The sequence below is a fragment of the Semicossyphus pulcher genome, unplaced genomic scaffold, assembly GCF_022749685.1.
Source record: "Semicossyphus pulcher isolate SPU_LCO1_2020_fin unplaced genomic scaffold, fSemPul1.0.p SCAF_4, whole genome shotgun sequence".
NCBI lineage: Eukaryota > Metazoa > Chordata > Actinopteri > Labriformes > Labridae > Semicossyphus > Semicossyphus pulcher.
In genome coordinates this window covers 26,852,965-26,867,664 of record NW_027211715.1, presented here as the reverse complement: position 1 = coordinate 26,867,664, position 14,700 = coordinate 26,852,965, and the positions used below count along the sequence as shown (strand labels likewise).

Below are 14,700 nucleotides of genomic sequence, written 5' to 3'. Positions count from 1 at the left end.
GATTGGTCAATATTACTCGGACTACAAGCGTAGTTTAAACGGAAACTAGAACACTTGCCGTCCCTAAAATCCACATCTCTTCCTACAGATTCTACATTTCTATGTAGAATCTGAAAATGGAGATTAAGGTTTCCTTTTACAGTCTATGGCCTTCTGCAGCATCATTTTAAGTACACACAGAGCTCTTTTAGTATTCAAGGATGGAGCCTCTTTGCCTGCAGCTACCTGAACAATGCTTAATTTGAACAAAGTTGGCTACATGTGGCTTCTTCTCTTTCTTATCACCAGTAATGGAAGACAAGAGCTACAAGTGATCCTTGACTTATTCTCCACCCAGCCGGTTGTCAGGCTTTCACTTCAGACATCATAATGGGAACACAGAAATCAGGTCATAATCAGGATAATGGATCTGCCTGTCACGTACCTAAAGATTTTAAAACTGCGTCATATTATATTAATATTCTGTATATTAGTGTGAAGGTAGTTTGACAAAAATATAGAAGTATCTCATTTTAATAAACAGAACTTTATGTCTGTAACAGATCAGTTTAGGGCTGCGTGATAATTTGTTTAACCATCGCAACTGTGATGTGTGCATGTGCGATTGTCATACTGCAGGACGTGCAATTGTGAGGAGACTTAACTGAAACTCGTCAAGCTGCCGCTACTGTTGCTTGGTGCAAAAAGAGTTCTTGCCATTTTCTCGTTTTCCGTCACTAATCTACAGCAAAAGTCTGTCTGATATCACATCAGTGCAGCCCTTTATGAGAGCACAGAGTAAACTGAACGCTGAGCTGCAGAGTCTGAGTGTCACCTGCCTGTAAACTGTAAACATGCATGACGTCACAGATAATGTCAGTGGGATGATCAAGGCAGCATTTCAGTGTGTGTATTGCCGTTATCAGCTGCACATCGTCCTGGTGCTTGTTAGCGCTGTGGCTACATATACGGGCTAGTAACAGAGCGGACGTGCCTGCGGAGTGTTTACTTTTAGCGGCTACACCTGCAGCGCACACGGTGTGAGGTTGTGTGTGCCGACAGGAAGTAAAACACACTGCCTTTATCTGGTATGATTTCCTTAATGTTTTTATATCGCAATAAATAGTAGAGAACAAAAAATTGTCACTTTTTTCCAATAATGTGCACCCCTAGATCAGTTCATGAAAAATAGTCTCACAACTCTTAAGAGAACGTTTCATGTGCATGACTGTAGGGTCAGGATGACAGCAGGTGCAGTTGTAGCTTTGGTAAAAAAAAACATCGGGTTGTGTTCTCACAGGTGCACGACCGCAGGGGCAGCATCGTCCTGAGGCACGCTGATATTTTACTGCAGATCAAACGCTCGTAGTGCAAAACATAGCTGTCTTTACACACGCAGCTTTTTCTGAGCTGCGGCTAAATCTGCACAATCAGAGGTTTTATCAGCGTCTGGGGTTAACATGTGAGCTGTTCTGCTGCGCTGTAAAGAACTAAGAGATGAAATTCAGTTTATAATTGTACAAAAAAATATAATTTTTAATGTCACTATGGTTACATTAAACCTCAGAAGTTCTCAGTATAAAACAGCATATTTATTCATATACTTGCTTGTTATGGCCTTCCCCTCGGCCTGTGTTCTCTCACCACAGCAGCAAGCTTCGATGTTTACAATTCAAATTTATTCCATTTTTTTTCACACTCAGGGCGCCAGAAGGTGCTGGAGTTATTTTTCTGTTATTGCATCTGCAAGTGCATGCTCTTTCTCAGCGATGCCTGCTGATTTAAACAGTCAAACCTGAGAGTTTGATACTGTTGGCCTCTGAGCAGGTCCAGTGGAGCAGCAGAGACGCTCAGGAGTTCCCACGTACTCTAAGTTGTTTAGGGAGGTGATGAAAGTCTCATTTGCCGTCCTGCACATATTTCCCTGCCTCATTCTCTGACCTCCCTCAGCAGTAAGTCACAGCTATCGACACAGGATATTGCTTCTGCTTGGAAGTTACATGTGATTTATTGAATAGTTGAGTCCAGTGCACTCACCCCCTCAGCTGTACAATATGTGTTGGGTCAGTTTTATCCACAGCTGGGCAGAGATTTTTCTACTTATTAAGTTTCATGGTTTTACTTTTGGCTAGCCTCTTAAGTTAGCCAGTTGGTTTCAAATCCTTGGAGTTTATATTTCACACACATGTTTTTCTTAAAGCTGCAGTAGACAATAAGAACATGCTAAGCTAAGCCCCTCCCACCAAATGATGCACCAAACATGTTATTAGTCGGGCAATAGTTTGCGGAGTTTTGCAAGTTTCATGCTGATATTAAGATGTACTAGTACTAATGTTGCCTAGCGTTTTCATCTCCTCCATGGTCCTCCTTCTTTCGGACGTCCTCCACATAGGCAAAGAATGTATTAAAAATTGATCACAAGTTTCCAATGCTCGACTTAACTGCTGCAAGGAAGGGGAGAACCAAAAGACTAGGAAGTACCTATGACGCTTGTTAGCAGAAAATCACTGCTACATGCTAGGTAGCCCTGAGTGCTTATTTGGTGAGGTCAGTGTTAGTCTTGGCGGCTATTTTAGATTTAGTCTGGGTTAACACAGAAAGTTCACAACCATCTTTGTGATACCTCTCCAACCCGGTTACCCAGTTACAGGAATAAATGTATTTTGACGGACAGATTAGACGCACAGGGGGGGGGAAATATGCATTTTGAATGTCTGACAGCTCGCCGCTAACATTTAAGTCCCGTCTCATCTCGTAAACGAAAACAAAACATACGAGTCGTCAGAGGTTTTATTATCAGCGATCTACTTTTAGCTCGTCAACGTGTCGTCTTCTTCATGGAAAAAAAACATTTGTCATTATTTTTGTTAATGAAATTAATTTAAATTAAATTAAATTAAAAAAAATTTAACATGCACACACTTAATATTATTGGTGACGTTCTGTGTTTGAGGTTATTTAAACCAAAATTATAATTAAATTAAATGGCCTACAGGGCTTTAACTAATCAACCTAGTTGACAACTTTTCTCCGTTTTTTCTTTTCTTCTATTGGCAATCACATTAAAGCACGCACACACACACACACACACACACACGCACACACACACACACACACACTTCCCTAGCTACTCTTTCCAGATCAATTTATTTCCATCTCATTTCACAGCCAATGACTCGTGGCTGTTTAAGTGTGAGGCTGTTTAAGGCTTCATAGACTTCTGATGCTCTATACATCAGCCTCAAATCATAGTTTTTATATGAGTGTGTGTGTGCGTGTGTGTGTGTGTGTGTGTGTGTGGTTATATTAGCGGGCCTTTGCTCAGTGTATTTTTTTGTTTTCTTTTAATCATTGAGCTAGGCATCACTGTTACAATAAATAATAGCCTATTAGAAATTCTTACTGCACTTACTGTTTTTAACTCGACATGAACTAACAGACTCACCGCCGGACATACTTGATGTTTCTCTCATTCTGTCGGCAATAATATCCCCCTGGCCTCTCTACACGTGGGATAAGGGTTTCAGTTTCAATAAAAGGAGTTAAATTATATTAAGAGGAAACAAAAGGACGGTCAGGCCACCTTTGACATACATAAACATTGTTTTTTAATGACAAAAGGTGTGTATGTGTGTGTGTCACAGTGGATTCCCCCTACATAGTGCCTCCCTTCTGGCTTTCTAGCTAATGTGTTGTCTTTCTCTCTGTGTGTGTGTCTGTCTGTCTTTATGACTGTCCGTCTGTGGTTTTGCTTGTTTTTGTCACTTTGCCACATTCGGCCTGTCACTTCTTTTCTTTGCTTTTCATGTGACTTGTTTTTCTGCATGTTTATTTGACTGTGCGTCTCCTTTCTGCATCCTCCACACGCTGCTTTCTGCCTGTTATTTGAATGTCTGCTTTAAATGTATGTTTGTGTTTGTCCGCTCGTCTCTCACTCGTCCCCGTCCACTTATGTCTGTGCATCTCTTTCTTTGTGTCTGTCCTCGTCTCTTCCTCTCGTCGCTGTCTCCATAATGTCCCCTCCTCCAGCCTTTGTGACTTTGCTGAACGGGGACCAGGCTCAGGATGCCATCCGCTCCCTCCATCACAGCACTGTCCGCGGACGCCTGATCAACGTCACCCTGCAGCCCACCGACTCGCTGCTCTGCCTCACCAACCTGCCCCACACCTTCACCGCCCAGCAGTTTGAGGAGCTGGTCCGTGCCTACGGAAACATCGAGCGCTCCTTCCTGGTGTACAGCGAGCTGACGGGCCACTCCAAAGGATACGGGTTTGTCGAGTACATGAAGAAGGACTCTGCTTCGCGGGCCCGATCTGAGCTGCTGGGCCGACCGATGGTATGTTAAAATAATCCTGTCATGTTTCATTATTTGATGACGTTGCTAGGTTTATCTTTAAGATGGAAAATATGATGAGTAATTTTGGTAAGTAGAGGATGCATACAAATGATACAAACCTGGGCTGAACCACAGACTGTATATAAGACGTGGACGTAGCCTCTGGGGCCGCTTTCACAAAGATAGACTTTGACTACGGCTTAGATATACAAACAGTCAGACTTCAGATAGACGTCTAAATTCATCCGTTTCACAAAAGCAGTTCAGTTCTTGACTATCTCAGGCAGGACTATGGCGCATTGAATTCTGGGTAAATTAAGACTTAACCGCTCAAGTCTGTTTACCCCTGGAGAAAATGTTGGTCTATTGGAGGTTATCAGGGCATTTTGCGTGAAAAAATCAGCGAAGAGTGTAACAACAACACCAAAAACCTTTGGTGCTACTGGCCGGCAGGTGTCACTGATAGTTACCATGGTAACATGGGTCTTAGAGCTGAGTTAGCCTGGAGGTAAGGAGTCTAATTTTGTGGGCTTAAAATGAGTCAGTCTTTGATTTTGTGAAATGGTCTTACTTGCATTAGACTAATCTTTGAGCAAAATGAAGACTGGCCTAACACTATAGACCAGTCTAAAACATCGTTGTGAAACTGGCCCCAGGTTTCAGAAGTAAAGCCTTGCAGAAGTGGGCGAGTCCACTGGTTGCATAAAGTCAAATTTTATGAAAACAAATAGGAAAATTGTCTTTCTTCTCAGCTAATTTATTACCTCAGGAAACATTTTCCTAATGGGTTTATGGGGCCAATTCCTAGTCTGGATTCTAGGAATATATTTTAAGTAGTTTTATTAAATTCAGCTCCAAACAAAACTGTGATTTGATTTTGATTTAAACCTAAAACAGGTCAGAAGTGTAACATTTAAATCTTTGGTCAACACTTCATGTTTAACTCTTCAAGGTAGGTTGTGTACATCTACAAAACAATGTGTCTTCACTCATTGATAGAAACTGACCAGAACAGATCGTAATAGTCAGACAGGTTCTGCCGTTGAGTTTGGTTTCAATATAGATTATAAGTTTAGAGCATACACAAAAAATCTGTTTCAAGAACAGCTGAACATAAAAGCATCTCGATGTTGTGCTCTTAGCCTCACTCGAGCCCGTCCGACCTTGTGATCAGCAGTGAAACAAAAACAGTCGATGGAAGTGTAGCTCAGGGGCTGACGAGTGTATGAATCTGAACTCTAGAGCTGAGAGGATGAGCAATTAATAGCTTGTAATTCCATATTTACAAATATGAATTCATAATAAGCGCAGATGTTCGAGGGTACTTGTTGTAGTGTGAAACCAGTGAAGGTTAGAAAGACATCCGATCTGTATCATGCTTTTTAATTTGTAATCATGCAGGGCGACCGCTCATTGATGGTGCAGTGGATGGACGTGAACCAGCTGAGCCAGGAGGAGAACCTGCACTCCAAGTGTCTGTGTGTGAACCGGCTGCCGCTGGACCTCTGTGACTCTGAGGAGATGGCCCAGCTCTTCTCGGAAACCTACAAACCTGTCTTCTGCCAGGTGAGTGTGTAAACTCTACTTTTAGGTACATCCACGCATCGAACCGATTTCCATTGGAGGTCAGTTTTACCCAACCAATCAGAGACCAAGTTATCTTCCTGAATTAAAGGACATTTTAAAATGACCCTGATACACAACCACAAACTGGTTGAGCTGTGGATTTCAGAGTGAAATGAAGAGAAGTTAAAACACACTACATGCACCGCACCCCGGAAAATTTCCCGACATTATCCTTGAGGGCTGCATGTGTGAATGCAAACGGCCAGATATTTCACCCCGACTTTATGCAGACTTTTCCCGACAGCCTCCTCGTAAAATGTCCGCAAGAAGTCAGGGTGAGCTGATGTGTGAACGCAGCAGGAAACACTCAGGAACATTCACCGCGAGCGAGTAGGCGCGGTTACGATGTTTATATTCCAGAGCAAAACCAGAAGAGTGGCACATGACAGGATGATTAAAAACATCTGAGGTTGAAGAAGAAGGATCATTTACAAGACGACAATAGCAAAGATGTCTGCAAGTTGGAGAGATGAAGAGAGGCTCTGAGGGCCGACGCCGAAATTGTTCACCAGTTGGGAACGGCAGCGTCCCTGATATGTCTTGTAGCGCATGAAAACCAACACATGGAGATGTTTACAAAGTTAGAAAGTTGATTTTCACTGGTCTTTAAGATGGCAGGCAACATTGAGAAGACACACCATCTATGGCATGTTAAGCGTCTCTTGTCAAAAGCGTACACCATTGTTGTTATTACTCCTTGGTTTAAGACACAGTTTGACAGCAGCTGCAAAATGATGTTTGTCTTTTTGTGCTGATTGACATTTGTCGGTCCCCCGCGTTGCTCAATGATTTGATTAGTTTTTAAACATAAAAACAGCTGTTTCATATCGAGATGCCAAACCAATCAGTCACTGTGGTGGAGCTGGCAGATTTAAAGGTCTGGACCCAGGCAACTACATCTACAAGCCTACATGCATCGAGCTCCTGCCAGCTGATTAGCTGATTAGATGTTTGTGTTAACGAGCAGCTGAACAGGTGTACCTAATTAGTATGTGTGAAATTGGGTGTCGAGACACATTCTGTAGCTCTTTGCATTAAAAGTATATTGCGCAGAAAGTTATTTATTATCATTGTATTTTGAAAGCAGACGTGCGAATACAACTGGCAGTTTAGCAAGTATAAAAACAGCCTCACAAAAATGTGACAGGGCTTTTAGTTTTCACACCTCGTCCGAGATCAGATCTGCAGAATGATGTATCCAAGAGGTTACAGCTCACTGAACATGTCCGTGCTAGTTAAGAATAATATCATTCATTTAAAATATCACACAAACTCCTCTGAAGGATCTTCTAATATTAACGTTGATGACTCTTTCCCTCTACACATTTATAGACTGAGCACCACAGAGGTGAGAGGTGCTGATTTAAGATGAGGTGTGGCTGCTGAGACGCTGGCCTCACCCAGCTCCCTCCCTCCCTCTCTCCCACTTCCCTCTGTTCTATGTTTTTTACTCGCTCAGTTCACCACCCTGCTCCTCTCCGCCCCCTCATGCCCACTTAGACATCACTCACTGGGTTTATGTCATCCACTGCATCTCCAGATTTAGCTCCACCCCTCTGCCCCACTCCCACATAGAAATCAATACACCCACATCATCCCGGTCCCATGATGCTTTGTGGGTGTTTAGCTCATGTTGCTTCGCTGTTGCAGAGCCAGCAGGCTTTGACCTACGGTTCAGCATTTTTTTATGTACAGTACAGTTTGTGCCTGCGAGAGAAACAGTGTGTGTGTGTGTGTGTGTGTTTGTACCACCCTTCAGAGTGTGTGCACTTGAATACTTAGGTAACAAAGCTTACAAAACCCTGCACACCCTCTGAACAGGATGCAGAAACGGCACAAACTGGGACATGAAAACGTACGAGGTAGAATCAAACTAGTAGTCACAGTATTTCTGAATTAACTGCTTGTGGGACAGCGCTGCAAATCTGTTTTAACCATGACAGCTGATTTAGCAGGAACAGTCGCGGCTTTATGTTTGCACCATAGACTGTATAAATAATGGACATAGCCACCGTGACATCACCCATTGTATTTGTTTCTCGACTGCGTAAATGAAGCCGAAATATGGCCGCCGCCATGTTGGTTTACTGGAGCCTGAATTGACGAAGTTTGGATGAGAGGGTGCTGCAGAGGAGAGGGGTTGAGATATACCAAGTTATCAAAGCTAAGCAGTCTGTGTCTGTGGCTGATCCATTAGCTTGTGAATGAGCTCGTTTAACTTTCCCACAGAGGAGATTCTGTTTGTGACGGTGGCTGACTGCAGGTGTTTATTTATCAGACTAAAGAAGTAGCGGACTCGAGCGGGTGAACGGAAAGTAACGTAACGGGAAACTTAAGACAACCGATCTTCTCATTACTACGGTCCGCTGTAATCTCTCCGGGGAAAAGCCAGCGACTCCTGACTCCTACTGGCCGACGATTAAATAAATGATAAACACTGAACAGTCTAACAAGCCAGCTAAAGTGAGCACAGTATACCTGCTACTATGTGCAAAAAACATATATAATTTAACTCACCGAAAAGCTGGAGCTCAGACTTCTTGCACGGCCATAAAGTTCCATAAATCCCACAGAGAGATTATTTGTCCAAACTTTGAATGAAAAAATCCCCAAAAGGCTCCAACAACACAAACAGGTGAAGTTAAGTTCAGTGACTGTGTGTCTGTGTTGACGTCTAGCAGACAGCCAGCAGGATCCACCTGTCAATCAAGTTACCCGGTCCCCATGATTTAAGGCTTAATATAATTAAAACAGGTGTGTTATAAAAAAATTCACCCCCCGTACAGTTATCATGAACGGTAAAAATGTGCTATTAATAACGAAACCATTTATTGTACCAGGCTGTAAACATGTTTGTTTCTGCTGTAAAAATTCAAATTTTCCTATCTGCTGTAATGTTATTTCTTGGCTTCTGGAGCCAGCCCCAAGTGGACTGTCGAGGAACTGCAGTTTTTTTGGCGGTTGCCGCTTGATGTAGGCACAGTGCTTTTAGCCGAACTGTAACATCAGTGTGCTAACATGCTCACACTGATAATGCTAACACAATGATGTTAGCAGCTACTGTCCAATGCTACAGCATCTGCTTTATACCTACTATACGGCGCTAGCGTGGCTAATGAAATACTCTTCCAGTATGATGCTAGACTGGATGTTTAATGCAAGATCATAAATTAACCACATCTTGATGCTTTTCAAACATGTATTGTTTGTGTTGACTTTTATAGGTTTACTGTTCATTCTTTTATTATCATTCTTATTTAGTTATTAATCTATTAACGGCCAGGCCGATTATCGGCATTTTGACGCATATCGGTATCGGCCTTTTTTTAAAAAATTTTTATCCGACGGCTGATAAGAGTTAATTTCTTTGTAAATTTTATTTAACTTTGTTTTATTTACTTTATAAAACTTCAGGAAGTTATTTATTTATTTATTTAAATTTTCAGTTAACTTTATAAGAGATGCTGCTGACCCTGGGAACTCCCTGCGCTTTTTGTTTGTTTATTTAATAAACTTATGCTTAAAGGCATTTAAACAAAGTTAAGTGTTGGAGTTTGTATTATTCAAAGTTTTGACGCCAATATTTTCACTTTTACTGCAAATGAATATCGGCTCCAAATATCGGTTATCGGCCTCCTTGACTACTAATAATCGGTATCGGTATCGGCCCTGAAAAAACCATATCGGTCTATCTCTAATGTGTTCACATGCTTGAAATAAAGATATCAATCAATCAACTCCCCTCAGGTTTTCATCTACTGTACAGACACTTGTTTGCTGCATATTGTTCTCGATCATTACCGGATATCTTACTGTCCTCATCTCCAGTCTGCCTTACATAAACCCTCTTCCTCCTCCGTGCACATACGTACGGCCCAGCCATCTTGTCGCTTCTCCTCTCTTCAGAGTGCACTTAACCCGTGGCCTTGGCCCTGAGCACCATAATTCTGCTGCCCACGAAAAGGGCCCCTCCAGGCAGCACTTTATCCTGAGTCAGCCAGGAGAGGTGGAGGGAGGAGAGGGTGAAGAATGTCAACCATATTAGCGGGAAGGACAGCAGGACGGAGACAGTGAGGAGGGATCGAAAGAAGGGAGGAGGGAGGACGCCGGTGAGAATGCCAGACCTATTAGAGAGAGGATGGAGTGAGGGTGGAGAGGGCCGGCAGTGTCAGGACTAATAGAGGGTCGAAGGGAGACAGAGCGGGATGGAGAGAGGTTATTGGCATATTTGCAACAATAAATGTTATAATGATGGCTGAGAGCGAGTTACACACTCACATATACTTTGACAAGTTTGGCCTGTGATATACTCATATCTGTAAAATGATGGAGATGTAGATGGCTTAACAGAGTTAGGGAAGATGGGTGTATTCCATTCAATTTGTAACAGGCCTCAGGGCAATTTAATGGCCGATTGAGCAGGTACAGTTGTATGCTTCCGTAGGGCTGCATACAGTTGAAGACAACAATCTTACCTCGTATATTAGTTTAGTTTTTTCCGGTGTTTTCTTTAGCAACAGTTGGAACAAGTAGGCGATTGTTCATTTATAACAAAGGGACAGTTTAGGGCCCTTTATTTGTTCAATATTTTTACCCACCCCAGCTAGATAGTTAAGAGGACATCACCAAAGTGAAGCTGACGCAAGAGCGGGACGAAGAGAAAAAGTCTGCAACATTAGCACCAACATATTTAACTTAACAACCCTGACCGCTCTGTTCTCCTCGGGGAAAAGGCCGGGGGGTGATTAGTTAACAATGGGGAAGAATTTTGGTCGAATCCCATCAAAACAGCATCTGATTGGAGCTGTTTGACACAGCTAGTGCTTCAGATTATGGTCACATACTTCACCGACAAGCCTCATTTGGAAGAACCCAACTTCATATTTTACTTCTCCTCAAGAGGCTACAATACACAATATATTAAGTATAATATATATACGTTAAAGTACAGCCGTTAAAGAGCAGCTCCAGTCCTGTTTCAAGACATATAAAAACCTCTGCTTGAAATAATTAATTGCGTCTGATGTTTTATCTGCAAAGTATGTTTAATTACCTTCCTCACAAGGCATCTCCTCCTTCTCCCTCATTAAAAATTCCTGAATCTGCATAGTCCCCGCCCACTTCATTTTCCTGCGGTAAAATTACAGCTGAAAATAAAATGTTAGTTGTAGGGATGCACCGATACCACTTTTTTTCAGACCAAGTACAAGTACATTTGGGTCTTAGCATTCTTAGCGTAGGGGATTGATTGATGTAAAAATTGATCAAAAGCTGTATACACCACCTTAAAAATGTAGCACTTTAAACCCAAGAGAGACAACGGAAATAAAATGTGTGAGAAAATGTGAACATGTTTTATGCAGAGAAACAGAATAAAGCTAGTTTCAATATGTAAAGTGTTTTAAATGTTCCTCTCAATTGTCTGCAATGATTGTGTGCATCTAATTAAGGTCTTTCCAAGTACGACCTCATGAAGCTTGACACAATTATCAAACCTTGAAGTGCTTTCAAAGTTTAGTTCAAAGAAAGAGTAACTGTAAGGCGTCGTGTTTAATTATTCAACACTGAACACAAAGATAATGAAAAAAACCTCGACTTTGATTTATTAGAATTGTTTTATGTGAGATCTCTGAATCTTAAAACTAATGATTTCCTGATATTTGATCCTCTTTGTAAATTATTTTTTTTAAATAATACTCCTCACTTTCACACACACATACACACACACACACACACACACACACACACACACACACACAGCCTCTCCTCCTCGACTCCTCCAGCTCTCTCCATAAAGATCTTTACAGTGAAACTTGTCACAGTGACGGGTCACGTACCGTTCTCCACAGACGGCTGTGACGGGGCTGTCGTGACCTCATCACTCAGTTTCAGACAGCTGATGTGGCCGTTTAAACTCACACACACACACACACACACACACAACTGACAGGCGGTGGTCCACATAGTCTTTGTCTTGCTGGTGACACAGTCAGCATCTCTTGGTCGAGGACCATGACTTGGGGTCAGGAGCTGTCAGACACACTGATAGCTAGCTGAGCGTCTTTGGTTTCTGCACTCTTTCAAACAAGCGCGCGCACACACACACACATGCAGAAATATACTCTACATAATGCATTTAGTAAAATCTGCAAATATCTATAAATAATCTGTAAATATCTGCAAAACTGAGCTGTGACATTACAGCAGTGAGGTTTTTTGTTTGACACAAGGGGGGTAATATTTTGTCATATACGCAGAAAGACAGCTGGCTGGCCATGAAAGGATTTTCACTGAACTTGAAAACTGTCAGGCACAGAGTAAGGATTCAACTGTGGAGACAGGTGATAGTTCCAAAAAACGTGGTCTTTATTCAAGCAAGGTCCGGTACACAGAAGTCAAAAAGCGAAGGCAAGGTAACAGAGATCCGACAGGCAATAAACAGGAACGAGGACAGAAAAAGATGGTCAAAACACGAGGGTCTAGGATAATCTAATAAAGAGAGCTGGATGTATCGACTGCAACGGCTAGTGATAATCTGGCAGGGAAGTGAGGGAACGCCAGGGCTTAAGAAGGAAAAGGGAGTGAACGTAACAAGACACAGGTGCAACACATTAGGGAGGGACCCGGTGATCAACGGTGAGGGAGACAGCTTGACAGGAACTGAAAAAGACGAGAGACAAGGTTAACAAAATAAAACAGGAAATGCCGAAATAATAAATTAACTTGACAGGTCTGACAAAAACAGATCGCAACATTCGCGGTTCGGATTGTTTCACGGTTTTGAGTCATGGATCAGATTATTTTTCGGATCAGCCAAAAAAGAAAAACGTACATTTGTAATACTTTCTCCCCTCTTCAGCTACCAGTGAGATGAATCTCCGTTCATCTCAATTCATCGCATCCTCAGTTTTTATTATTACTTCATGTTGCTGCTTTTTCAATAATTAATTCAAGCAGAGCTGTAGAGCTGTAGCTGTTGCTTGTATCTGTGTGACCCATCTCAGAACATTAGAACTACCAACACTAAACATAAATCCTTCTGTCGTGCACTACACGTGTTCTGTAATCTACAATAAGCAAGTTTATCATGTACCAGTATGGCCTTTGTGAACACACAACGCACACTGTTCATTCTTTTGGATTTTTTGTGTATCTCGCTTCACATGCATGTTCTGTTTGAGTCACAGCTGTGAACCCGAGTTCGTGTATTATCGGTGAGTTAACATACAAACAACGCAATGAAGTTACTAACATTAAGCAACCGAGTCTTATCGCAAGCATCCACCAGGTGGGACTTTCAGAACAAACACTGAAACTGCGAGAGTGAAAGTAAAAACTTTGAAGCCCCGTTTGATACAAAGCAGTTAATGTGCAGGGAAATACGCACTCCTCATGTGGAAACAGTTATAGAGCGGATCTCTGAGGACTGATACGCTCCTAGCAGCCCCTCTCCTCGCTGCTCTCACGCTATGTGAAGCAAGCGCTGCTGCAGCTGCTAAGCTAACATTTATTTTTGTTTGTTTGTTTACCCCCAAACTTGACCCTCCATCAATGATCATCAGAGTCTGAATCACGCTACATGAAGCCCAAGCCTCTAATCATTGTACTTCACGTTGACATCACTTTGTGTTCATCTGTAGCTTTGCAGAGATTCAGCGGCAGTAAAGCTGTTTTTCACGTCAGGATGTTTAACTTTGCATCGGTCCGCGGATCACATGCGTTCTGAACCGAGGGTGGGGGCGTGATCCATACTGATTACGGATCAACTGCGATCCTTTACACCTCTATCAACCTTGTTACGAAATGACAGCTTGTCTCGGTGGAAGGGTGAAGCAGGGGCATGCATTAGATGTTGATGTTGATTGTGACTAACAGCTACCTCAAACATCAGTGTAAAAACAAAAGCTGCAAAGATAGAAGAAATGCAGTTTTTAAATGGTAATTGAAGTCTGGAGCGAGCTCTCAGGATGCTTTGTAAATCAGTTTAATACAAGTAAAAATTAGCATTTTGCTGCCATACATTTCCATGCTCAAACCCTGTTGATAACGCTGAGGCTGTGACGAGTTCAGCTCCAGTGCTTTTCCTGCAAAATGCATTTATTTTTATATTTTAGGGAATACACATAGACACAAAAATGTAAAGAGACGACAGCTGCACTCACGCCTGCTTTACATTTACATAATTGTGCGTGCTGATCGGACACATGATTGAATGTTTGATGTAGTGTGAGTGTAGTTGGAGAGAGGCTCACTCAGTGTTCCCATCATTACTCAGGCGTGCACACACAAACACATAGTTGATGATAGTTTGAATGCCATTTGCACACAATCCAATTTAATACATAATGTATGTTTCTCTGTTTCCCCGCTCCCACCAAAAACAATGATTATCAAGTTTTCATCTGTTTTCCTTCCTGTCTTATCCTCCGTCAGCCTCCCTCACTTAATCAATCACTGATGTTTTTCTCCTTCACTCCTCCCTCCCACTCTCTCACCCCTCTTCCATCCGTCCATCTATCCATCTCTCGAGAGGTAGAGTGGTTCAGGTCATTTCCATACAGTTTGCTTAATGTATGCTGATGATAATAGCCTATCGACCTACTCCTCCATCCATCCATCCTCTGTTCAGACCGGAGGGAGCAGCAGGCGAACGAGAGGACGGATGGATGGAGGGAGCAGGAGGACTGGAGGAGGAGGGCAACTTGATTGAGCGCTGATGCCTGTTAGCATCAGCGCTGAGAAAGTACAAATACATCTC

General features: G+C 42.3%; 1 protein-coding gene across 1 annotated transcript in view; it reads left to right on the top strand.

Annotated features, from left to right (window-relative positions):
- The window catches only part of raver2 (ribonucleoprotein, PTB-binding 2), a 105,306-nt gene that overhangs the window by 51,058 nt on the left and 39,548 nt on the right, over positions 1-14,700 (top strand). Inside the window, exons 3-4 of the mRNA XM_069679518.1 lie at positions 4,009-4,316; positions 5,718-5,882. Of these exons, the coding sequence (XP_069535619.1) occupies positions 4,009-4,316; positions 5,718-5,882 (473 nt within the window). The remainder of the gene's footprint in view (positions 1-4,008; positions 4,317-5,717; positions 5,883-14,700) is intronic.